At 40.0% G+C, this 27,524-nt stretch overlaps 1 protein-coding gene and 1 long non-coding RNA gene across 5 annotated transcripts in view; one reads left to right on the forward strand and one right to left on the reverse strand.

Annotated features, from left to right (window-relative positions):
• sns (nephrin adhesion molecule sticks and stones) overlaps nt 1-27,524 on the reverse strand; it is an 85,330-nt gene that overhangs the window by 49,010 nt on the left and 8,796 nt on the right. For all 3 annotated transcript variants that reach the window (XM_089471320.1, XM_089471319.1, XM_018011484.2), the window contains exons 2-3: nt 13,855-14,202; nt 3,728-3,880 (exon numbers count right to left, since the gene is read on the reverse strand). In XM_089471320.1, coding sequence (XP_089327446.1) covers nt 3,728-3,880; nt 13,855-14,202 — 501 coding nt within the window. The remainder of the gene's footprint in view (nt 1-3,727; nt 3,881-13,854; nt 14,203-27,524) is intronic.
• On the forward strand, nt 5,719-8,634 carry LOC149268545 (uncharacterized). 2 transcript variants are annotated; one of them, XR_016270522.1, is made up of 4 exons: nt 5,719-7,644; nt 7,708-7,826; nt 7,922-8,120; nt 8,210-8,634. It is a non-coding gene; the product is annotated as an uncharacterized LOC149268545 (long non-coding RNA). The 2 variants fall into 2 exon arrangements; XR_016270523.1 differs by having other exon boundaries at nt 7,713-7,826.

Raw genomic sequence — 27,524 nt, forward strand, 5'->3', positions numbered from 1 at the left:
GGCAGCTGCCTCTTCGATCGTGAAATGGCGTTTGTTTAGTGAGATGGAGGGGCAGGTAATGCTCAGAAATAATACTTGGTCTATGCCCAACAGAAAGACCTACTAAATGTCGACTTAAGTCTACTAAAATATTTATTGAATAAAAAAAAAAAAAAATAGTGTTTAAGTTGAATCATCTCTTAAATAAACTATAAATTTAGTATAATTATTTTATATTATATTATTAAAATTAAAATATTTAAAATTTGTGTTATTTTTGGCAAGATTTCTATACAGAGTCTGTGGCTTTGGCATTTGTCTTTGATATTTGTTAAATATATATTTTGTGTTGATTTCATATACTTGTTTTATATATTTGTATAAATTGTATTTAAAGTATAAATATATTTTTAATTTTTCTAAAAATATATTTATGCAAATACAAATTTTTGAAATAAATAAAATTTTCTTTAATAGTAATTATATATAAATATTTATTTTTTATTTTAAATTTCATTGCCAGAGACAAGGACAAAGATGTTGCATAGAAAGTTAACAAAAAGTTTATTATCTACATTTTATAGATTTAAATTTTTGTAGAGTAAAATATATTTCCAAGTGAAGTCAAACTCGGACTTAATGAATTTTCATACAAACAGCTCTAGAATTTAATAACAAAAGGCAAAGCGCATTCTGCCGCTATCAAGCTGGCCTTGTACTCATGATTGTCAATCAGTCAGCCAGTCAGTCAGTCAAGATGAAAAGAATTTTGTATATGAAGATGCATAGATTGTATAGTTTATTCGCCTGTCCTTTGCAGTAACTATGAACTGTGGCATGTGGCAGGGCCAGCAACACGCATTGCCATAAATAATGACGCAACAAGCAAACTTCCAAAAATGCAGCTGTATGGGTGTGTGTGTGTGGGTGTGTGCTGCGTGTGTGTGTGTTATAAATTCTTGTGCGCTGCGTTAAATGTCTGCGATTTATCATAATAACAACAACAAAACATCAACAGCAGCACTCAGCAGCGAGCTCTATACAAAGAAAATTAAAATGGCGGGTGTGCGTGCATGGATGTATGTGTGTGTGTGTGTGTGTTTGTGTGGAGGGTGCTATTCCCTCTAACTGGATATTGCAAAATTTGCACGCCATTTTCGCGTACGTGCAGCTAGTATCCTGCCCCACGCCCAGGTCCTTGTCATAAAGTTTAACGCATATTTTATGAAGTTTTGTCGCACCTCCCCCGTCGGCCCTTCTGCGCGATTCTCATGGCCCTTGGAATTCATTTGTAGGCGCATATTTTGTGCGTCTAATATTTGCTGACAAGCACAACAATAAAGCCCGACACATTTTGTGACATAATTTCAAGTCATAAATTGCCAATAGCTCGATGTAGTTGAAATATTTGCAAGGACTTGCCCACTCTTGCTCTCTCTCTCTCTCTCTCTCTCTCTGTCTCTCTTCCTCTCTCCCACACTCTCTTTTAGTTGGTTTAACCAGATAATATTGCTTAAAATGTTGTTGCCCCAACACTAATGAGCAGACATATGAGCTTGGCCCCACGAAACGACCCGGGGCCGCCGAGCCGCCGAGCCACTGAGCCACACTCGTGGCGAGCTCCACTGACAGCTTGCAAATGATGTTGCAGAGCCGTTAACCACATTGTCGTAAAGTCTTGTTCTTCTTCTGCTTCTGCTTCGTCGTCTTCTTATTCATTTTTTGTTGGCGCTGAGCGTAACCAGGCTCCGTGCCCATGTCCAGCCGCAACATATTGTGTCGTAAACATAATTCATCATGCACAGCTACGTCCAAGCACTACGTCCGCCGCCGCTGCCGCTGCCACCTCCTGCCCGCATTTCCTTTGCGGATTTTCCTACATTTTACGCTGTTTTGCGAAATTTTCTTATTTTCTTTTGCTCCCACTCACTCCCCCTCCCAGTTTTTTTTTGTTGTTGTTGTTGGTGTTGTTTGTTTGCCCAAAAATTCCCATCATCATCATCATCATCATCGTCGTCGTCGTCGTCGTCGTCGTCGTCCTCGCTGTGCGTTTCACATTTTAAGCATTTTTAACGCGCCAGTTGTGTTAAAATGATTTCGTTAGCCGCCAAATGACAGCCGGAGACGCAACTGATGGAAACACAGCACCCACTCACACACACACACATATATATAGATATATACACTCTCTCACACACACACACGTACATCCATTCACCTATATGTATGCTGCATATCATAATCATTATGAAAATTAAATGTCGTGAAGGCGACTAAGCGACTAAGCGCCGTATGATGCCTCTGCGCTACTGCCTCCTGCTCCTGCTACTACCACCTGCTCCTGCTGCTGCTGCTGATACTGCCTCCTGCTCCTGCCTGGTGCCCATGGCCTGTTGTCCTGGCCGGGACATCGCGATGCCTTTTACATTTGCATTTTTCCATATTTTTTAAAAGCATCGTCCGTCCACCATTCCAATTTAGCTGGCCAGCAATGAAATGACAAGGCACAAACAGAGGCAACGGACACAGGCCAAAGAGATAAGGCAAAACGTCAGCAGCAACGGCAATGGCAACCGTTTTGTTAGGGTATAAAATTATTATTTAAGCACCGTCATCAAGCAGAAAGTCAACGGGCGGCTCCTGCTCCTCACCCACTCACACTCACACACATGTGCCCCAAAAACTGGTTGACAGTCAAAGGGCTGCCCAGGCTCCCGATCTGCCTTGCCGCCAGCTAAAATCCATTTACACTTTTTTTTGTTTTTTCACTTCTCTTTAATTTTTTTTTGTTTTTTTTTTTTTTTCTGTGGACCAGAGTGGATCAGCTCAACGCTCGATATGAGAATGGTTAATGGACGAGGGGTTGCTGCCAGCCCAGATGCAGGGGGCGGGCGGGTAGGTGGGATAAGGTCTGGGCATGCCATTAGAAGACACATGCGTTGGATACGGTGATCCGGGACGGAATTTTGCTGTGTAAGTGGACATTAAATTTGATGGCTTAGTGTTGTGACACTTGTCACGAGCTCTCTCTATATACGTGTGTGTGTGCGTGTGTGTGTGTAGGTGTGCTGCTGTGTATGTGTGTGTGTCTTGATGTTGATTGCGCCAGCCTTCCATTACATTAGTATATAATGTGAATATAAGAAAATTTAAGTGAATATTTTCTCTACAAAATATATAAATGTGTTAGTCGTGACAAATTAGCTGATTGGATGACTGACTGAGTGAATGCCACACTGACTGACAGAGTGACAATGACTGATGGACTGACAGGGTGATTGAAATGAACTGACTGATAGATGGAAAGACTGCAAGAATGCATTGATTGATGCCCTGATGCCGTCTGGCTAATTATTAATTGATTGATTGATTTACTAATAATGAATAAAGGGATGATTGACTTGACTGATTGACTAATTGAGTGAATGATTGATTGATTGACTACCTGACTGATTGCTTGCCAGGTTAACAAGCTGACGGCTTGACTGATGGCATGATTGAGTACCGTTGACTGAAGGATTGACCATGAGATTGATTGACTGACTGATTCGCTGTTTAACAGATTCGTAGAGTGTCGCTTACTGACTGCCTGACTGATTGATAGACAGATTGACTTTGAGACACATCAAGTGATTGACGGACTGTTCGATTGACTATTAGTGAATGATTGACTACCAAAATCAAATCAACACGTTGTGATAGCTCAAGAACTATTTATAGTATTATTTTTATTAGCTTCTTTACCAACCTGGCTTATATTCGACATTTCCGCGATACCAAACGATTTGTGCCTCCGGCTTCGCATTGGCCACGATGCACGTGAGCGTCAGATCCTGATTCTCGCGCACTTCCACCTTGGAGTTGTGGCTGTAGCCTTTGATCTCGATCGACGAAGGAGGCGCTGCAAAAGAGAGAGAGAGAGAGAGTGAGTGAGTGAGTTAGAGCATAAGTGATTAGACGACTGTTGTTATTTCAAATGCTTGAATCCAACAACTGTTGCAAACAATGCATACATCTGTGGGAGGTGGGCGTGGCAGCTAAGCTAAACAATGACAAAGCCAACCAGAGCGATACCAGCGGCAATGCTCGCTCATTATGCCACAATGCAGCACGTTGGCCATTCCAGTGGGTGGGTGTGGGTGTGTGTGTGTGTGGGAAGTGGGCGTGGCAGCCATTGTAGACGACATTGTTGTGGCGTTATGGCGTTGGCTGGCGGTTGCAGTCGCAGGTTGAATGGCCGCCAAAGTAGTGGATGGCCCGCAGCCTGACGTCTGCCAGCAGCGCCCGTTAATGTGCTCAAGTATGAGTCTCAATATTTGTGCAAACATGCCAACAGAGAGAGGGAGAGAGACTAAGAGAGAGTGAGAGAGTGAGGGCTAAGGCTGTCTAACAATGGGGCACTGCAGCAAACACATACAAACAAACAATTGTGGATAAAGTTAAGTGCACGTGTGCATTATTTTAATGCCACCTGAAGGAGTAGGCAGCCATTGCGTCTTCTCTGTGAGTAGCAGAAGCAACAACAGCAGCAGCAGCAGCGGCAGCAGCAACAACAGCAGCAGAAGGAGGAGTAGCATAAGAAAATGCTGCTACACAGAAAGTTAAAGTGAAATGTGTATGGAGCCGCGCAGTTGGGGCGCTTTTGACATGCAACATATGTTGCCTGCTGCTGCTGCTCGCTCTGGAAGTTGTTGCATGCAAAATGAGTCTGTGTGGGTGTGTGTGGCAAGCAGTTGGGACGCGGTGTCAGAGCCAAAGCCACCGCCACCGCCACCGTGTAAGCCACCATGTCGAGGTAATTGCTTTTGTTGCTACCAAATAAAATCAACACCCTGTCCGTCCGAGCGACGAGCACTCGCCCTCGTCCCGCTCTGCGCCTCCTGCTCGGGCTTACTGCATTTGATAGCCTCAGCGCTGGTCGGAGATGCCCTCGGTGCCTCGAGGCTGGCTTGCGCGCGCGTTGTTTGTGAATTTTATTTGCCTGGCTTTGGGCGCATCAAATTATTATGCACAAATCAAATATACAAACACAAAATCCCGCGACGCACAACAAAAACACAGACACTGAGGCGTGAACTTGTGTGTGTGTGTGCGTGTGTGTGGCTGCGCGTGTGTGTAGTAGTAAGGTTGTTTATGCTCGCGGCACTCAATTTCCCTTATCCAGCTCTCTATGCGCTTCGCATACTTTTATTCAACAACGCGCATAAGAAATATCATGCCCGAAAAAAAAGTCAACTCAACTAACTTTTGGCATTGCGTATACTTAATATGTGATATATAATAACCTTTTTGCTTGACTTGTGTGGAACAGATTGATGACATTAATTGTCTATTGAATTACAGATATTACAGGGTTAGCTTAACTCAAAACAGATAAACTAATAAAGGTTCTGTAAGAAGTGCGTATACGTAATGTGAGTAAATGTAAAAAAAAAGAGTATCAGAGTAAAGTTTGCTACTTTTTTCCTTTTGTTGAATATACGTATACGTAATATATTTAGTAATCTATTAAATCATTCAACTTTGATATAAAATAATTGACTGTCACATCGCTAAACTCTTTCGCTTCTCTCTGCGCTTCTCTCTGCTGTCAAATAATATATTAATATAAATTCAAAGCTACCTTTCTCAGTACTTCGAGCTATACGGAATGCAAGTAATCGGGCATCTCATATAGGATTCGCTTTACTATCTGCACTTCAGTTAACTTCACTCATTTGCTCAGCCGTTTCTCTCACTCTCTCTTTCTCCCTCCCTCTTTCTCTCGCTTTGCTGTCAAGCAATATAACGTGTCGTTTCGTTCTCGAAAAATAGATACCAGATATTTTATTTGAATCTGTCCTCGTCGACAGCGTCACCCTTAAGTGAAGGCTCTTCTGTGCAAATTGGTGTCGCAAGGACGCCCCAAGCAGCGTTGCGGCTGTCGGGGCACATCCGCGGGCACCGAAAGGGTTTCGGAACATTGAAAATTCATAATATTTGCCATATTGCAGCAGCCACGCAGTGTCACGTTGTGCGCTGCGCGCGTGTTGCACAGTTAAAAGTAACAGAAAAGTTGCATGTGCTCGACATGGAGAATTTGAGATACTCTTTATGTGAACGTTTGGAATTACTGAGGTATTGATTGATTAATGACCAATGATTGAATCATGACCATCGGATGGAACAATATGAAAGAGTTGGGTTAATGTATTTGAGATAGATTCAAGATTGAATTCCGTTAGAGCTAGAGCCAGGACACGTTCATTTGAACTAGTTCATATGAACTAGTTCATTTGAACAAGTTCGTAAATTTATACTTTTTGTTTTCAGAGAGAGTGGATCAGCTCGTTGCGGGGCGACGCTCGATGAGGGATGAGGGATTGCTACCAGTTCTGATGCTTTGGGGCGGGCGGATAGATGGTATAATTAAATTCAGATAAAGCTAGTGCCAGGACACGTTCATTTGAACTAGTTCATTTGAACAAGTTCATAAATTTATACTTCTTGTTTTTCACCTCAGAAAGTGGATTGGCTCGTTGGGCGACGTTCGATACAGATGCTGTTAATGGATGAGGGGTTGCTGTTAGTCCTGATGCAGGGAGCGGTCAGGTAGGTGGAATAAAGCTAGAGCCAAGACACGTTTATTTGAACTAGTTCATTTGAACCAGTTCATTTGAACTAGTTCCTTTGAACTACTTCATACATTTACACTTCCTTGTTCTTCACTTCTTTCCAATTTTTTGTTTCTTCGCTCGTTGCGGGGCGGCGCTCAAAACAGAAGCTGTTAATCGATGAGCTGCTAGCCCTGATGTTGGTGGCGGGCGGGTAGGTGACATAAGTAAATTCAGTTCAGCCAAGATACGTTCATTTGAACAAGTTCATAAATTTATACTTCTTGTTTTTACATCAGAGAGTGGATCCGCTCGTTGCATGGCGACGCTCGATGAGGGATTGCTACCAGTTCTGATGATTTGGGGTGTTATAATTAAATTCAGGTAAAGCTAGAGCCAGGACACGTTTGTTTGAACTAGCTCATTTGAACCAGTTCATTTGAACCAGTTCATTTGAACCAATTCATTTGAACTAGTTCATTTGAACCATTCGTAAATTAACTACTTTGATTTAAACTATGTTGATGGTCATTACCAACATTCAGTACTTGTATATTATATGATGATATTCCTATGAACCAGTTCGATCAAACGGTTTACTAAAATCAACTACTTGACTCTTTCTGCTTTTTTAGTGAGCGATGTGATACATTTCTAAACAATACTTTTTAATAAGTCATTTAATCATATATGAACTATTAATTTGATGAACTTAATCAAGAAAAATTCTTTCCTATTGCTGATCATATATATATTCAAATGAGTGAACCAAGTTTTATGTTACAGATTGAGCTAGTTCACTAAATTGAACTCTAACTTATAGGGCATAAAGTGGAATTTATATGCCCTTATAAACATTTTATGAATCAGCTTTTGTACAAAGTCGTTCCAAATGCAGTTCGATTTGTAACAAGAAGCTGCTGTAGGTCCTGAGGCAGCGACGACGACGCGCACTGAGCACCTACGCAGCTGGAGTGGGTGCCGCTGAAGGTCCTCTCGAGCGCCGACACTTGATGGGTTGGCAGGAGGCGGGCCTGGGGAGGAGGCGAGCAGCTATATGCATTGTTGATTGGTATGCAAATTGTATTTGATTATTGACATGTGCGAGGCGCATTCAACAACGACAATCATTCAGTGTAGCCGAACGAGCAGGAAGGACGCAGAGCTAGAAGAATGCGAAGGTTGTCCTTACAATTGGCGTTACATGCGATTATGAACGAGCTTAGAGAAGGTGCCACAGCAGGTGGCATGCAGGTGGGTAAGCTTCACTCACCCCTCTCCCTATCGAACCCCAAACATACGAGCGTTGCAGCGATTCGTTGATTAAATTTTATGCACTGCCCCAGCAGCAGCAGGAGTAGCAGAAGCAGCAGCAGGTCAGACGGCGGGCTGCTGCGAGGTGCCTGGCTGCAAATAATTTATGCAGCCATTGTTGGGCTGTAGCAGCAGCAGGAGCAAGAGGAGGAGGAGCAGCAGCAGCAGCAAAGTGCAATTTGCCATGAATTCAGGCAAAGCTGAAGCTCAGCTCAGCCCGCTAACCCACTAATAGTACGCCTCATAAAAGTTTTATGCGCTGAAATATTTCTCGACTCTATTTTTTTTTCATTCCTATTTTTTTTTTTTTTTCATTTTTGCAGGACAAGAATTGGCAATTTTTCCATTTGACGTCAACTGTTTTGTCGGGAGGAGTCTGGAGACAGCCCCAGTGAGTTGAGTGACTGAGTGGGTTGCCGAGCTGAGTCGATGGGTCGCTGGCCCTGACTTTAAGGTCCGACAAAGAACAAAAAAAAGAACAACAATAAATGTTTGGCCATATTTCAAACAGGCTCACGCCCTGTGGGCAGGGTTTAGCCCCAAACTTTGATGATTTGCACGACAATTACGATGCGATTACTCGACTCAAATGAGCGGAAATGCCAGAAATTTTGGAGCATTTGAAAATCATTAAAGCACATTTATTGGCTGCCAGTGTCAGCGCACCAAGTGTGTGGCCCCATCCCAGCGCCATTTCCATTCTGAAGTGCAGGCGGCATTGCATAACAGAGGGAAGCAAAAAAAAAAAAAAAAAAAAAAAAAATGTATGAAAAAAAGAATTGTTTCTCCTTTTCTATTTTTTGCTTCTTTTCCATTTTTTTTTTTTTTCATTTTTGTTCGCAGTGCTGCTTTGTATTCAAAATTTATAAAGGCAGCTCTGCTTTTTTGGGGGCTGTGCATGCCTGGAATTCCATTGTGCCAGGGCACGGAGCAGCTGAATCGCCATTGCCCAGACTCCAACCAGAGCCCAAGCCCAAGCCCAAGCCCAAGCACAGGCAGAGGCAGAGGCCGAGGCACAGGCCCTGGCTCAGGTTCAGGCTCTGGTCGTGGTCCCAATGCGTTGGCAGTAAAAAGTTTTGTTGGACCCAGTTCGGTTCGGTTCTGTTCGGTTCGGTATGGTCGCCTTGCGGCATATGTGTTTTTGGCTGCGTTTTTAAAAATTAATGGCATGCGAACATTTTCTAAATTTCCATAAATTTGCACGTGGACTTTTGTGTGCAAAAGTTCTTTACTATGCCAACTTATAATCTAATTGCGCCCTCACCTGTGTGTGCAAGTGTGTGTGCTAGTATGCGTGCGTGCGTGTGTGTGTGTGTGTGTGTGTGTGTGTGTGTGTGTTGGGTCCATGAAAGTTTTGGCTAAGCGGGCAGCGTACGTTGAAATTAGTTGCAAAAGAACTTTTGCGTTTGCCTCTCGTTGGAGTGTCTCAAATTTAATTTGCGAATGACAAAGGTTCGTTCATTAGGTCTCTACATACTACATAGCATATGCTATTTTAATTAGAGCAAGACAGCCAGCCAGACAAAGAGCGAAAGAGAGAGGAAGTGAGATAAAGCGAAACAGTATTGCAATCGAGTGCAATTTAGTGTAGTTTATTAAAAGTTGAGGAATTAGCCGAGCTGATATAACAGTTGTATAAATATAAATCAAATCTGCATATAAACAAATATGAATTGTTACATTCACATACAAATAGCCAACAAAGAATCTGGTTTATATGTATTTAAGCACATTAAATCTCATCAGAGCAGCAGGCAGGCAGGCTTCTAGCTTCAGGCATAATCAATACAAAGATGCATGAGAAAGCGAAAGCCTTGCTGGTCAAACATATGACACGAAATACACACAAGAATAGATATACAAGCTGAGCTGGACTCGTGTATGGGTGCCACGTGCTGGCATGTAACCGAATCTGCAGTCCAACTCAATTCATTTGGCTTGCGGCACAATCTTCTCTCATGTTTCAATAATATAGGGAAACTGACGAGGCTCATGGCATAAACAGCTAATAAAGGCAACAGACCGTTACTAAACCTCAGCTCATCACGCCGTCAACTAAAGCAGTTCAACGGCTTTGACAGAAACTAAATAAATGAATAATTTAAATGCAGTTGAAATACAATTTAAATGCAATTCAAATGCAATTTCACATTCAAATTGAATATTAATTCTTACTTCGACATCAACTGATTTGATAAAGAGTGTCAAGCTAATGCTAAGCTGGCTCAAATCACAGAAATCATGTTAACAATGCTGGCATTAATCAATATCGCATCGAACTGGTGAGGGCAATTGGCTTAATAAATAAATCAAATAAATGTTACTTGAACTTAATTGAATTATTACACATTTGTCTACATTTTGCCTTGGCTAATTGCTGCAATAATGTCGCACGTGTTTTCTTGGATGCCTACGGGACATACCTTTGCTTACATCTACGACACGCACACACATGCAGAGATAGCTACATATTTGAGTCAGTGAAACATAGTGGATGCCATTATAGAACAAAAGAGACACACACACACATAGACACACACACGTACAGCCACCCACCCAGAGAGCTTGAAGTTAGGGGCAGACTCGCTGGACTCTCACAAGTACCGACAATTATGACAAACATTTCTTCATGGTGGGGCAGAGGCGCCGCCGGACGACCTTTTGCCACAGCAGCAGCAACAACAAAAGCAACAACAACAGCCATAACTAACAAGCTTATATGAATCGCAGGCAAACATACACAAGCATACACTGAGAGAACAAAATGCCGAGCGTATTATTATACGCTAATCGAGTCGAGATTGAAATTCCCAGAGCTATGCCTAAAATTCCCAGTTCAAGACTTTTTGGGTAGCCCAAAATTCCAAAGTTAACTCTTAACTCTTTTGAAACTTGTAAGTTTTGACCTATTTTCCTTTCCTTTAAATTAATCATGTACATATATAGATAATTTCTTTTCAGCATGGATTTCCTTCTTTAAGCCCAAATCTACTTTCATTTCTATACGTAAGTGTTTATAAATGTTTTTTTTATTTTAAGAAAAAACCTATATGAATAATATATCAATTAATTTATTAATTATTAAATTTAAGGTTTTACAAATATATAAACTTATTAATTTTTGGTTTTAAAAATGTATAAATTATTAATAAATATATTCAAATTACAAATTATAAATAATTAAAACAATGTAAAATTAAAAAAAAAATATTTAGCAGCAAAACTAAATTTAAAAAATAATTTAAGCTACTTATAATTTAAAAAAAAATCAACATGGCTTCATTAAAAAATTAAATAATTGTAATAAAAATCTTAGTGAAAAATATGCATGAAAATAATATATTAAGCATAGTTTTCTTTAAATTCAAAAATAGTTTAGTAACAAAATCGTCAGAATAATTAACTTAGTAAAAGAAAATTATGTTAAATGAAATCAAGCTATTGCATATACTCCTTTCACATATTTCCATTAAACTCTTTTTCAATTTCTTTGTTTTCAAGCTCTAAATTAAATTAAAGAATATGTCTCACCCATTTAAACATCTCCCTAACGATTACTCATTAAATAAAAAAAATCAGAATATTGCATTACCTCCCACGTCTCACAAGACTTTTTCTCTAAGTGGAAGTGGCGAGTATATTTTTTATTTTATTTTTATATATTTTTGTACTTTGAGTTTTCTAAGGCTCCTTGGCACACATCATCATTGTCACAGCTCATGGCGCGTAATTAACTAAACAAACGTCATTAGGCATGCGCATGTATATGTGTGTGTGTCTGCGTGTGTGTGTGAGTGCGTGTGAGCCTTGGGCAAGATAACAACAACAACAACAACAGCAGCAGCAGCAGCCTTGTCGCTGTCGCTGCCGTTGCCATGGCCCATTATAGAAGTGGGCGGCTATTGGGCGGGGCATATCTGCAAGCGTGGAATAGAAGACAGCCAAACTAAGCACAGGAAATGAAAATCGCTGTCATCAAATGTAGCGCAATTTCTTGAGTGATTACAACAACAGAAGCGAGAAGAAGAAGAAGAAGCAACAGCAACAGGAGTGCCCACACTTTCAAAGTGATTACACGACAGCCGGAATAACAATGCAACGAGACAGAGGCACACAGACACACTCACACTTTGGCAACACTAAAAAAAAGAAGCAAAATCAAACAAAAATAAATTCATTTCGGTTCAATTTGAAAATGCTAAACCATCTCATACTGGCATACTCTATCTCCCTTACGCTCACCCTCTCTCTATCTGTCTCGATTCCCGCCCCAAGCTGAACTTAGTTCTGTGACAGTGTCACAGCTCCTCCGAGCTGACTCCTTGGAGCAATAAACTGCGCTAAATTCAGCTCATTGTTGTTGCTGTTGCTCCAGTTGCTGTTGCTGTTGCTGTTGCTTTGCAAATTGCTGACAATAAATGTTGGCAGCGACAACCAGCCACGCCCCCACTAAGGGGGTGAGCGAGAGAGAGAGCACCCGCATGCGAGTCGGCGTGACAATTTAAATATGCAAGTGCAAAATGCTATAGGTGCAATGAGCAGGAAACAAACACAGACGCAACGAGAACTCTACGCTAGGAATTGTATTTATTACAGAAATTAATTGATGCCGTAAACCAGAGAGCAAGCCAAAGAGGGAGAAATTGACAGAGAGAGATGCAGAGCCAACATGAAAAAAGCGAAATAGAGAATCCCAGTTAGCATCAGACCACAAATGGATGTAGCAGTTGCCAATGCGATTCCAGCTGAATCGATTACCAACTGAATTTTCAGTTTGAAATGAACAAAAACTATGCGAGCTCCTGATAAATGTAAAAACAACAAGAGACGCACTTGGGTATAAATATGATGGTAAATTATTTGAAAACCAACAAACACAAAAAATTAATTAATCGATTTTTGAGATTAAAGTCGAAATGCAAAAATATATAAAAATATATCAAATATTTATGAAAATATTTTGTATAAAAAAAAATGTTGCATTCGGGATGATAAAAAGAAACTGCCCGACTCTAATATATAAAAGTACATATAATATATTTTTTTATGTTATACAAAATTACAGCAATAATTTTGTGTATTTTAATTCAAAAAATGTATACAAAAAAAAAAAAAATAAAATAAATAAATAAATAAATAAATTAAATAAATAAAATAAAATAAAAAAAAAAAAAATAATAATAATAATAAAAATAATAAAAATAAAAAAATAATAATATTAATAATAATTGTTTAATAAATTTAACTTGCTATTGACAGATGTAAACCTCTTATTTAGTCTATTTTAATGCAAAAATGTATTAAAAAAAAATAAAATAAATAATAATTTTCTAATTTATTTAACTTGCTATAGAAATCTGTCGATCTGAATTTTAATGCAAAGATGTAATAAAAAAAAAAAATAAATAAATAAATAATAATAATAATAATTGTTTTATTAATTTAACTTGCTATTGACAGATTTGTAAACTTCTTATTTAGTGTATTTTAATGCAAAAATGTATTCAAAAAAATTAAAATAATAAAATAATAATAGTAATAATTGCCTAATTAAAAATTAAAATAATAAAATAATAATAATAATAGCTGCCTAATTAATATAACTTACTATTGATATTATTGCTGTTTTTATTAACAGCACAAAAAATCCCTTTTTCACTACCTGGTTGAAACTGGGAGATTTTGCTTTCATCTTCAAATGTTAACAGTTTTGTTTTGTACAAAAAAATTCATAAGTTTATAAAATATTGGTGCAATTATGGTCTTTTTAATATGATTTATCAACTTTAAAGTCAAAGCTCCAGAGCACTGCTATTTATGTGAACACATATATATATACATATATAAAATGTGATTGAAACAAGTACAGACCAATTTTTGAGTATTTATCAAAACTTCTTCACCTCAATTCCTGCTAGCTTAAGACTTACAACTAATACATATATCTATATGATTTTTATATACTTACATATGACAGTGAGCTTGGCATTCGCCCGTATTGCCGAGTTGAGGCGCGCTGGACCCACTTGGCATTGATATTCGGCATCATCATTGATCGAGGCATTGGAGATGCGCAGATTGTAGACACCCTGTTTGCGATCCCCCAGCACAGAGTAGCGCGGAAAGCCGGGTATTACGGCCGAGAAGCCGAGTGCAAAGCCATCCTTGGTCCATTGCACGGCGCCGGCGACATTGGCCACCTCGCAGCGCATCATCGCCTCGGCACCCTCCAGCACCTGCAGATCGTGGGGCGTGGTGCGAAACTTCTGCTGCTGCCCGTGGCAGCTCGAGGGCAACAGCAGCAGCACCAGCAGCACTGTAATGGAAAACAAGTAAAGAAGCAGATCACTTAGAGAGATGCTGGATTAATTGTCATGGCGGTTTTGTTATGCTTGGCTCGAGTCTTTGGCGACTCATTGGTTACGTGACTTTCTATGGCAGCTGAAAATTATGAATTGTGTATTTAGCCAGTCGGGCAAACAGAAAAACTGAAAAAAAAAAAAAAACAATGAAAGCCCGCCCGCAGTCCCATGGAGAGACAATGGGGCAATGAGCACAGAGACTTTTCCTAAATAGCAAATCCTGACCGCAATAACACAGGACGTAGGACATAGGACGCAGGACACTGGCCGCGCTGTCACTGAATGCCTTTACGGCCGCCAACGCCGCTAAGCTGCCGCAGAGTGTTGCAGTCAGAATCGGAATTGGAGCTGGAGTCGGAGCTGGAACTGGAGCAGGAGTCCGAGGCGAACTTTGACCGCTCTGAATGAAAAGTTTTTTAATGAAAAACAAACACACACAGATTTTTACCAGCCACAGCGCAGCGCACAAAAGCCAATTGTAGGCGTGGCTGGGCAGAAGGAGGCGCGTGGGGAGGCTGTCCGTTCAGTACCGGTGACTGTTTGCCAAGACTTATTGCGGACTGCATTCAGCGTCGCCAGCCAGGCAGCCAGGCAGCGAGCAGTTTATTTCTTGCCAGCCAAAACTATTAAATTGTGTAAAGGGGAGGAGGTGGTGCAGGAGCAGGAGCAGGAGCAGCCCTGAATCAACAAAAGCATTTAACGCGGCCATCAGGCAGCTACAGTTGTTTTAGTGCCCGGCGGAGGCCGTGCCGCAGCGCTCAGTGCACTTTAACCGTGGAGCGAAGCTTTCATAAATTTCAAACGAATCTGCGAGTAGGAGAAGCGAAGCAACAACAGGAATGCGCGCATATGGCCAGCAAAAAAGAATCCGAGAGAGATAAATAGAGAGAGAGAGAGAGAGAGAGAGAGAGAGAGAGGCAGAAGCTGTTTATTTATTAGCGTCGAAATGCAGTTTTAAATACCACGAGTCAAGCGAGACTGAAATGCTAAGTGAAAAAAAAGAGAGAGACTGGATATAAAGCAAAATGCTTTATTTGCGGTGTTAAAAGGCATTAAGTAGAGCTTGGCAGGGTAAGGCTACTCCGACTATAGTCCAACTATAGCTCAAATAGAGTAGCGCTTGAACAAAGTCTACCTGCAAACACCTCGCCAGGCTCGTTTACACAACATAGACAGAGCTTGTCGACCGCAAAAGGAGCAGCCATAAGAAAAGGGCCCAAGACAATGATTAATATGCTCACTATTTGCATAGACACGAAGTCTGCGCAGGAAACTGAAATGAATTTTAAATATAATATATTTTATATATGTATAAATATATTTATATATTTTTATGTAGAGATTATATATGCCTAGGCGCTGTCTGGCATCCGCTCTATGTGTGTGTGTGTGTGTGTGTGTGTGGCAACTCTTTACGATTTCATTATTTTGCTTTTTCGTACATAATTTGCGTTGTCGAGCCGAAAAGAATGCGATACGAAAAGTTGCTCCTGCTGCTGCTGCTGCTGTTGCTGCTCCTCCTCCTCCTTCTGCTGTTGCTGCTGCATTGTTGTTGTCAATGTTGTCGCGCAATTTAGCATAGAAATTGTTGTTGTTGTTGCTGTTGTTGTTGCTCTGAGCAGCAGCAAGCAGCCAGCATTACTGTCAATTTATATAAATTTTCAACCCGAGCTCGCCTCCTGCCCAACCCGACTTTATCTGAATGAAACTGTCAAACGCAGTCGAGCCTTGTCCCTCGCCCGCTCTCCCTCTCTCTCGCACGTACCCTTTCTTTTGCTTGTCCGCTTGGCCTCTGCGTGTGCCTGTCCCCTTCTCCTGCTTCTCTCCTGGTTCACATACGAGCCCTGAACCCGAGTCCACGCGGGCGAAAACCCTTGCCAGCAGCAGGCGCAGTCATAACCTTTGCCCCATCAACGCACGCTCTCTACGCAAATTTGAGCCTATTTTACAGACATCACACACACACACACACACACACACACACTCTCTCTCTCTCTAACACATACACATTGGTTTTAGCGAGAGTTCATAGTTGAGTAAATTTTTACCTCGTTCATGATGCGGCGCATCATTGGCGAACTTGAGCTCTGGCACATGTGTGTGTGTGTGCGAGTATGTGTGTGTATGTGTGGGTGTGGGGTGTGCGTGTGTATTTGGATTTTCAACAAATTTGCGTAGCTTGTTGTTTTGTGCTCATTGCCATTGTTGTTGTCCCATATTTTTGAAGCGAAAAATTTTAATAAAGTAAATTCCTATTTTACGGCCTGCGAGAGGAAATGGGTTTCCTCTGCTACGCTCTCTCTCCCACTCCCACACTCTTCCTCTCCTTGTTTTTTTTTTTAGCTATGAAACGATGGGTATATTAGACACGCTTCATCCTTGGCACATTGAATGGCAAAAGCGCCATGAAACACACAAATTGAAGCATGACAAGCGCGCGCACACACACACACACTCGCGCACACACTCACACGCACGCACATAGTCACTTCATATGTCATATACGTGTCACACGTATTGCGGCCGGAAATAGTTGATGGAAAAACACGCAACAAGCGGAGACAGCCAAAGTGCGAAAAGGATTTAAATGCTTTAGGCGTCGCCTTTTGACCGCGCTCGACTCACTGCACTGGTGGGCGGGGCCAAGCAGAGAACGGGGCGGGGCTTTGTGTCGCTGTCCCAAGCGCCAAGCAATTTCACATTGTGCACTCTGAGAAAAGCGAGTTTACAGAGGACAAATCAAAAGCAGTGAGCGATATCAATTTGATTAAGCCAAAAAATAACTAAAAACTATTTTACACAAATTTACAAGCCAATCAAATATGCTATAAAATATTAAAAAATAAATTATTGTAAGTAATTTTTAATAAGAAATTTCTTCAACTAAGTTACATAAAGTTACATAAAACGAATATGTCAAAAATGAATGAAGTTAAGAGCCTGTTACAAAATTGAAATATTTCATTAAAAGAGAGAAAGAAAAAAAATTGTTTTAAATTGGGTAATAAAAACTGAAACTTTCATAAGAATTTGAATACAAATAAAAATTTGTTCGGGCAGCAAGCAAAAGTTTCTTTGATGCTAAAATAATTGGGCAATCTTTTTGATGTCATTTGATTGAATAATTTTTTGTTTAATTTGTGAATTTATTACAATCTGCAAATAAATTTTTCCAAATTGCAAGTGTACCTCAAAAGTAATAAACGCTTGAGTTATTAAAAAATAAATAAAAATATTTTATCATTTGATAGCTTTCGAGTAAACTATATTTTGGAAGCAGACCAAGTGCTGCAAGAGATTTTCTTTTGATGAATTTATTTAATTTAGTTTTCTATTTTCTTGACTTGTTTCCTTATTTTATGGCCTTTCGGCACCACAAAATATTTCTTCAAATTAGTTTCTTTGCTTGATTTGTGAAATTTAGATATTAATTTGATTTTTATTGAACCAATTTTGAATTTATTTTTTATTTTGTTAGATATATCATTTTTAATATATATTGTTATATGTATTGTTATTATTATATTTTTTTTATTGGATGTTAATTTTTAAATTTTAAGTTTATTAATTTGAGAGATATTTAATTTTTTTATTCTTTTGTTTTTATTTTGTATTTTATTAGACATAATTTTTTGTATTTTAAGTTTATGATAATGTTTTAATAATGTGTATTATGTTATTTTAATTTATTAATAATTATAATAATTTTATATTTATTTTTGTTTATTTATAATTTATAACTAAAATTTTCTCTTTTTATTTAACAATTTATTTTTCAAAAAAAATTTTTATATACGTTTTTTTAATTTTTAACATTTCCCCTGCAGTTTTTAAGGGTTAGTCTACAAATACAATTTTAAGGCATATGCAGTATAAATTTCGGAGCTTAAGAAATTCTGGCTTTGTTGCTCGACTTTTTCCTCAAGTGTATGTGCAACGCGTGTTGTTTTTTGTTATGTTACGCGCGGGCTCTTGATTGTTTTTGGAGCTGGAAATGGAATGGCAGTTACACACGCACAAACACAAACACACAGAGACACACACACACACACACACATGCTTACTACATATGAGAACATTTCGCACACACACAAATCCCGGCCTCAGTGCCCTGACATTGCGACAGTGGACAAAAAGGGTTTTATTTTACGAGCGGGACTATCAGTGTTATTGTTATGACTGAAATTTGATGGCCTCAACCGCTTCTGGCTGAAACTGAAGCGGGAGCCCAGAAGATGGAGATGGCGATGGCGATGGCGATGGGAGCTACCGAAGCTGTTGTTGAACTAACCATGTGACGAATGTGTGATGAGAGAGGGGGTGAGCCTAGAGAATTGTTGGGTGTATTTTTTGAGAGGGGGGCGGGTCATGCACCCCTTGTCGCTGTTTATGACGCTGACGCAGTCAAACGATGATGATGCCTGACTCCCGCCCAGCTCGAGCCCAGTTACGGCCCAGTTAGTTATCTGTCATGGCCCGGCCGCTGATTAAGCAGCCTTTCAAGCTAGAGCAGATTGGATTTAACGAGGGTCTGGGACACCTGAGTGGCCTAACTCAAGCCATACATACATGAAGCCAGCCAATCTCTCTCGCGCTCTCCCTCTCCCTCTCTCTCTCGCTCTGTCTCACTCTCTGCGTCTGTTTTGGCACTTAAGTTTTATTCGCTTTGCTTTAAATGCTCACGTCGTATTCGGGCGGCAATGCTCCAAGCACCAATTTGAGCCTGGCAGCAAAATTTTTGGCTCCTTCGTGCGAGTCGCTTGCGCGTTAATTTGATGATTATGATTTTCACACTGGCCCTGGAATCGTGCGCATCTTTTATATGCCCATATGTACGCACACACACACACACATGCTTAGATTTATGCCATTCGTTTGCTGCCAAAATAGGCTGCAGCTAAACTGTCGCAGTTTTGTGGCATGCGGCACCTTGGCTCGGCCACGCCCAGCTGTCAACAACGTGCTTTGCATGCCCAACTCGATTCGTTATAAAATATTGTTGGTTCAATTCAATGTCTGCTGCTGCTGCTGCTGCTGCTGCTACTGCTGCTGCTTCTCCTGCTGCATATGCAATATAACAATAGCTGCGCGACCTTTTCGCCTAATGGTGCATGGTCGACTCCTGCTCCTGCTGCTGCTCCTTCGGGCTGTACGTGCAACTGCAGCACATGCTACGCTCGATTGGACACATTGCAGCGATTGCATCGCCTGCTTCCACTTCTCCCTTTCTTCTCCTGTTTTGTACCCTGATTTCTTTTCTTGGCTCTATCTAAACATTGCGACTGTTTGGCTAAGCCATCGCGTCTTCAGTCACATTCAGACAGCTGTCCCAAAATATGGCACAATTAATCGCATGCAGCTCTCGACTTGGCATCATTCCTTTCCAGTCCTTGGCGCTGCAACTTTGCAAATATATTACAGTTAACCTCTATGCCAGCTGAAGTCGTTGCATTACATCTTAGTGGAGGCATGTTTCATAAGATTTGATATATTTCAATTGCTGCAGTTGCCGCTGGCGCAACGCGCATTACGAGCTGCGCCCAGCAGCAACATCGCCGCAGGTCTAGTGCAACATTAACTGCTGCCACCACACAACTTGAGAAAACAATAAAAATAATAGTAAACAAAAAAAAAAAGAGAAAAGAGCTGGAAACTGCGGCAAGCCAGGCTGCCTGCCACAGCCTCCGGACTGCCATCGTAGGTAACTCGCGCTTAAAGCAAGAATTCTGCAACAACTAATTTTATTTATGCATTAACCATGAATATTTTGCGGCTCGTGGCGACCGCAGCAACGCGCAGCGCGCCTTTGCCAATTTCCCACAGGACTAAATTAAGTGAGAGCAACAAGAGAGAACGAGAGAGAGAGAGAGAGATAGAGCAACATGCGGCAGCCAATAAATAAATGGAGAGCAGCAGCAGAAGCAGAAGATGATTGCATGGAACTCGAGAGACGTGAAATACGTATTCTCATCATATATGTGAGCTGATATGCTTTATGAATTGGTAATAACAAACATTAACATTATATAAACATTAACAAACTGTTTATGGGTAAAGAATATAAGAATGTAAAGAAAATAAAAATAATGAGTTAACAGAGCAAGTAATTAATTAAGAAAATATGAGAGATATGCTCATAATAATAAATCAATTTCATAAAAGTGAAGGTAAATTTAAATTAAATATAAATATTTTATTTTCTTTTTTTTTAATTAAAACAAAAATTAATAAAAAGTTAAAATTAAAAAATAAGTAAATACAGACTACAGAATTTATTGTAAATAAAATAAATGTATTTTTAAAAATTATTTTCAATTAAAATAAATACAATTAATTATTTTAATTCAACAAATATTTGTAATTTTTTTTTTAATTAAAAAAAATTTCGTTCTTTAATTTAATTTGTATGTTATTGTAGCTTGCAGCAGTGAAAAGCCAAAACTAGAACAGAAAATTATTAAAAAGTCCGTAAGATTAAAGCAGGTAAGAGTGAAATACAAGGCCAAAAAACAGCGAAGCTATGCAATAAAGATTGGCCAGCAGCAAAATGCGTGTGTGTGTATGTGTGTGAAGTGTATCCAATTTAAGCTAATATCACATACATATATGAATATATAATAATGAAATGTGAAATATGAGGTACACATCTACATATATTATATATCATATTTCATATTTCATTATTATATATTCATATTAACTATGTTTTTTATGTCCACTACAATAAGTAGAATTTTCTATCAGCTTAAATTTGCAAGAAAACACCATTTCATATTACTAATATATACAACGGCTTCCTGCTCTTCTTTTACCCGAGATTCAGTCAGCACTTTATTTAAATAATATTTGTGTGCAACTCTCTAATGATGTTTGCTGCAATATTTTTTGGGCACTTGAACTGCTGCACAACTGGGAAACTTGTTGAGGCAGCCATTGAAATGCAATGCGATTGTTGAGTGGATGCAAAGAGAGAGAAAAAGAGAAATGGGTGTGAGAGGGAGAGGTAGATACAGGTAAAGTAGTTATAAGGTCTATTCTGTTAGTGTTTCGTTTGATTAAAGTGGTCATCGTGGTGCAACAAACCTGTTGCCGCTGTGGCCACAAACTGCAACCCACTTCAGAGAAAAAAGAAGGGTTCTCAGTGGTGCAGATTTTTTGCCACAACTCTCGTGCAAACACTCATCCCACACACACACACAGACATAGAGGGGCAAAAGACATGAGGCTCATGCGTAGCAATTAGCCAGCTGCCATTTGCAACATGGGAGCAGCAAAACTTAGCTTGAAACGTGAAAATTATAATTGTTAAAAAAATGTTTGTTACTCCTATTTTTTTGTTCGGCCCCTTGTCGACTTGCCCAGACACAATTGTGGGAGCGAATTATGCGGCCATTGTTAGGCGTTCAAATGATTTGAACATGCGTCGCAGCGACTTGGGAAAATGATTTGGTTGAGGCGCACGCAAAGACCGAAATTACATTGGCAAGTGGCAAGTGTTGACCACTAAAAGTCACTCCCAGTCGGGGGTGGGGGTCTACGTTGCCAAGGGGAATTATTATTAAATGGCAATCTCTGTAGAAATCCCAGGCTGAGCTGATTTAAGCGACGAGCAGCGCCCAGAAGATTGCTGCCCTTGGTCTGGCCTGATTTATTTATAACACATGCACACACGCAGCATCGCATATGCTTATGAAATTCACAGAATAGCACAACGACAGGACGACGTCGACGGCAGGATATCGAAGGACAAACGACATAAAAAGCGACATCATCCAATCAATTTATGCGCCAATGTCTCCAGTGGGCGGGGCACTGTCGAGGCTGCCGCATAAGCAGGCTCACAAGATTGGAAAATGGATAATTGGAACTCGGTTTCTCAGTATCGCTCTCTCACTCACACACGCACACACACACACACTCATTCCCTTTATCTTCGCTCTTATCTTTAAAAAAAACCATTCGAGTTAAATCGAAATTTCGTTTGGGCTCAAGGTACAGTAAAGACTCTGTCTAATGCTCGACTATGTCGCATTATATTTGCACAATAAACTCATCAATTGAGCATTGATAACGATTTGGCCAAGAGCTTGTCATCATTATCAACCCCAACCACAGCTCCAACTCCAGCTCCAGCTCCAGCCCCAGCTGAGAGGACAAAACTCAGCCCTAGCTCAATTTCAACTTTAATTCTCAATTCAGGCTCAATGCATTGCTTCTTCTTCTAGCTCAACTTCTAGTTGCTGTTGTTGTTGTTGTTGTAGCGCTTTCAAAGTTATTTGCTGTCCATTTCCAAACATTAAACCAGAGTGACTTGAATAAATTTCATATTTGAAAGCCTCACACACGCACACACACACACACAAATGGGGAAGGCGGAAATATCGAAACCAAAGTAAACCCAACATGGCTAATATGTGCGCAGCCAAAGGCAGCAGCCACTTTGCCTTGGGGTGTCAGCACAGTGGGGCTGTGGTGGTACGCCCCTGAGGTAGGCACATGTGGGTGTGCGTGCGTGTGTGTGTGCGTGTGTGTGTTGGGGCATAAACCAAAAATTCCTATACGCTGCTGATGCAGCAAATTTCCGGCCATAGTGAAAGTGGTGCGTGCGACAACAGTGCCAGGGCGACCAGTTAGTGTGGGCGTGCCACCCGCCTCGATTCGCAGTCAGACGCCATGTGGCTAGAACCAGAGCCAGACCAAGAGCCAGAGCCAGAGAGCCAAGCAGGCACTCAAGAATTTTTGCTGCTGGTCGAAATAGCTGATATGGCCAACACTGCGAAAACTGATGCCATTAACAGACGAAAATTTCATTCCCGAATATTCATACACTTGCGAGCTTTGACAGAGATATAGCGAAAGAGACAGCGAGACAGAGAGAGAGAGAGATAGATGGAGAAGACCACAGGCAAATTTTTAAATTATGGCTGTTATTATCGTAGGAATTGTTGCCAAAAATTGAGGCATGCAAAACTCAAAATGCTTCAATGAAGATGTCTTTAGCAGAAAAAAAGAGTGAGTGTGTGAGAGAGAGAGGGAGACATATAGAAAGAGAAAGAGTGAGAGAGAGTAAGCAGCATTGTTAAGAGGCAAAAACGAATAAACTTCCATTTAGAGGAGACAACTTGATTAGCCTCATCAGAAATATGGCAGCTCTGATATTTCTATATATGTCTATTCGAGTTATCGCAATTTATAGGTGACAATAAATACATCACTAAAATTTCTCATAGCTCTTAAAATTCCTGTTTGATAACATATAGAATTGGAATTTGAACGTCCAAGTTCATTGCAATTCCATTTAAATGTTAGCATCATATTGTTTATATGAGTATAAAATAATATAAGTAAATAAATAAAATAATAGCAAAAATAAATAATATTATTTTTTATATTTATTTTATTTAACTATTTACTATATTTATTTATTTTATTTCTTTATTATCCCTTTAGCTTTTTATTCTGTGTGCTCTGTGTAATATTAATAATACATAATATGCAAATTTTATACTTTATTAAATGCCCACATGAGTTAAGATCTGGATTATGTGGGCTTTACTGTAATGCACATTACGTCAATTCGCTGTTAACCGTAACAGAGCTCTACAGGTTCAATTTGTTTCATAAAACTATATAATATATACATAACTGTATATGAATGAAATTGAAGGAAAAAAAAAAATAAATGATTTGATTTAATTATTATTAAATATTATTATTATTATAACCTCTTTTATTTTAATTTCCATGGATTTAATCCATACGAGACTAACAGTAATAATAAATAAAGAGATAAGGTAGGAAAATAAAACAATATGTTTTTAATAATAATAAATTTTTATAATATTTTACTTTATATTTTTATTTAATATTTTGATAATATTTGGCAGTAAATATTCAATTTTATACTGAAGATAAGTAATGTTAACAATATAATAAAACAGACAATAATTTATTGTAATTTTTTCTGAATTTCTTCTACTTTATATTCATATTATATACTTTAATTATATTTGGCAGAAAATATATTGAAGAGAAAAGACAATAAAATTGTGGGAAAGAAGAAAATAAATTATTTAATATTTTGATTAATATTTTTTGAATAGCCTAAGCAAGCTTTCAAACTGCCCTCTTATACAGCCTATATGCCACACATATATTTATATATTATCGTTTATTATAAAAGTAATATCAATATATATGCTTGAGCTTCAACCAGGCAGCGTCTCGCACGCTGCTGGGGTTGATCAAAGGAAGCCAAAAATAACCTTGAAGCTGAGACAACGAACTTTGCCAAGCAGCAATTAGGCGAGCCACCTGCACAGCCGCCTTGAGCCTGTGGTTGTTGCCTGCTGGTTGCTGCTTGCTGCTTGCTGGCTGCACCACCGAATGACAATTGTGTCTGGCGAGTTGTTTGTCAGCTTATTGTTTGCTTTAATTGCCGTTTGAGCTGCCAACGCGGGCAGCATTTGCATTGTTTGGCCAAATTACTGAAAGCACACACACAGACAGAGAGAGAGTGAGAGCGTGTGTATGTGTGTGTGTGGGAGAGATGACAATGGAAGTCACCCCAGCAATAATACTGCGGCTGCTGCTGGTGCCCGGCCGGGCAAGGGTTAGCAGGAGTCGAGTTACCAGAAATCTCCGCACACAAAATAATGTTTGCGCAATCGAATGACAATGCGAACCGAACCGAACCGAGCCGAATCGAATGAGTAAGGATGAGTTGAACGTTGACGGCAGATTGAAAGAATGGGGGTGTCTGTGTGCCGTCCGAGCTGCATGTCCGCATGTCCAATCAAGCATGTCGGCGTGTGAAACCCGATGCGAACCAATGCCCGCCCGGCTCTGTAAGCCCGAGTGGGAGACCAAGTGAGCTTAGCTGTTGCACCTACATAGTTGCTGTTCCCAAGCAATTGTTGCGCAGACGAACGAGCGAACGAATTACGAACGAATTTTTCTCTGTCGCAATTAAAAGGTAAGACTTCTTCTTCTTCTCCCATCAGTTCCCAGCACTGCAAATGCCGCTGCGTCACACAGATTTCCACACACACACATACACTCACATGTGATCCACTGCTGCGTCTTGGGGTCAGCGGCAAGCCGGCGAAGCGGAACCACACGTCAACTGGACAGGTCGTGCAAAAGGTGCAAAGACGAGCTCGACTCCCGCCCGAGTCTCAAGTTAACTGATGCGTGGCACAAAGCGTGCAGCAGACGCTGACAAAGTGGCGCAGTCGAAGTCGAAGGAGGCGGGCCGTCAGCAGAAGACGTCAGCAAAGTTCACACGATGCGGCGATAAGCCAAAAGACTTTCCACAAGATGCGGTTGTCACAGATACGGCATACGCAATGGCTAAGGCAACAGCAATAGCAGCAGCAGCTGCTGCACCAAGTGGCAACGGGCAACTGGCAAGTGGCAAGTGGCAGGTGGGGCAGGCTGCAGTTTTCGACTGCCAAAAACCGGTTTGGGTAGCACGCGCCAGCATTGCAGCAATTAGGACTTGGAGCTGGCTCAATAAATGCCACCTGCCAGTCAGTCAGTCAGTCAGCCAGTCAGCTAGCTGCCACACAGGCCAGAGCAGCTTGCCACACTTGCCGCACAGGCCACGCGTGCAGCAGAAGCTCAACAATCATGCAACTCACAACTCCTATGTTTGCATTCCAGATCAAATATTCATTTTCAATGTATGAACAGGACTTCGATTTATAACTCGTGCTCAGCAACAGCAACTCACTGATAGTGAGGCATTGAGGGGTATATGGGTTTTCAGCAAGCCTTTGTTACAGCTAGGTATAGAAGCCAGTTCCATAGTAAGATTTATGAAAATTACTTAAAATAATTCTTATATGTATAAGTGACTTACTAAAGGGTATCTATATGTCAGGCATTTCTTATCAACATTTTTGTATGCATAATATAAGACTTATTTATAGCATATCAGTTCTATATGATCAGCACTTCGTACTAGAATTTCTATGTAAAATAATTTTATAGGGTATCTGCTCGTCGATCACTGAATGCTACAACTCTTATTTGTTGAAGAGCGAAATGGCAAAGTGAGCAAATAATACATCAAATATACCCCGACAAATGTATTTTTTAGAGTTTTTGTTATATATAGGGTATATAGTAGTCGAAAATTCCTAGCTAGAGTTGATCTACACATGCGTATATATAGTAAAAGACAAGGTAACAGTTCAATTATTTTAACTATTAATCAAATCCATTATCACTATTTATAGGGTATCTGCTCGTCTGCCATTATAAATGAGGGTTCATATGTACAAGCAGAACATTATACTACCACTACCATATCATTCCCTCAAGCAGTCAAATTCACATCAAATTCAATTTACAGGGCATTGGCTAGTAGATCAATTTAGTAGCTTGCGCTGCCTTGTTGCTTGTTCTACTTCCTGTTGCTATTGATGTTGTTGTTGAGTTGTAAACTTATTTAATCTGCATAAAATATGCAGAGACCTGAACACACACTCGCACACAGATACACAAACGTATACATGTACATACATAAACACACACACACACATGTTGCACAACAAAAGGCCGTTGAAGCGGAGGGAATAAAATGCGAGCATTCATAAATAAATAACATTTGGAAATTCATTCAGCTTGCGATTGATTTCGAATTAAATGCAAAAATACAAAATACAGTTTGAAAAGAGACCAATCGAATCTCAGCTTAAGTCGCTGTGGGCGGGCTGTGGGTGTGGCAGTGGCAAGTCTGTGGTTTTCCTTCTCATATCGATAACAGAGTCTCCGCAAGCCCCAGAGTTTGAGTAAATCTTTGGCGGAGCAGGAGGGCGAGCCCTCCACACGCACACACACAAAGGAAATCGACTCCCTTTGAGCAGAATGATGCAATTATTTACACTTGATTAAATACTCAGAAGAAAAGTGAAAGTGTGTGTAAGCAAGTGATGTAGGTTTTTTTTTTTTTTGGGAGGAGGCTGGGAAAAATGTATATTTTAAGCAAATTCAAAAGTGCGTGCGGCGCATTGAGTTGTTATTGTTGTTGTTGTTCTCTTCTCTCTCTCTCTTTCTTTCATAAATTCATAAATTTAAATTAGCAAATGAAGCCATCGATCTGAGCCGCGGTTGAAGTGGGGTGCGCTGGGTCAAAATAGGTGGCATAAATATACAAATTATATACATATACATACTTATATACACATATACTGATATACCTATCCACAAATGGTATTCAATTACAGTCGCAGTTGAGCCTTGCGCAAGCAGCGAAAACATTTAATTTATT

Source organism: Drosophila arizonae, chromosome 5, assembly GCF_054131065.1.
Source record: "Drosophila arizonae isolate 15081-1271.41 chromosome 5, UAZ_ARI_1.0, whole genome shotgun sequence".
NCBI classification, from domain to species: Eukaryota; Metazoa; Arthropoda; class Insecta; order Diptera; family Drosophilidae; genus Drosophila; species Drosophila arizonae.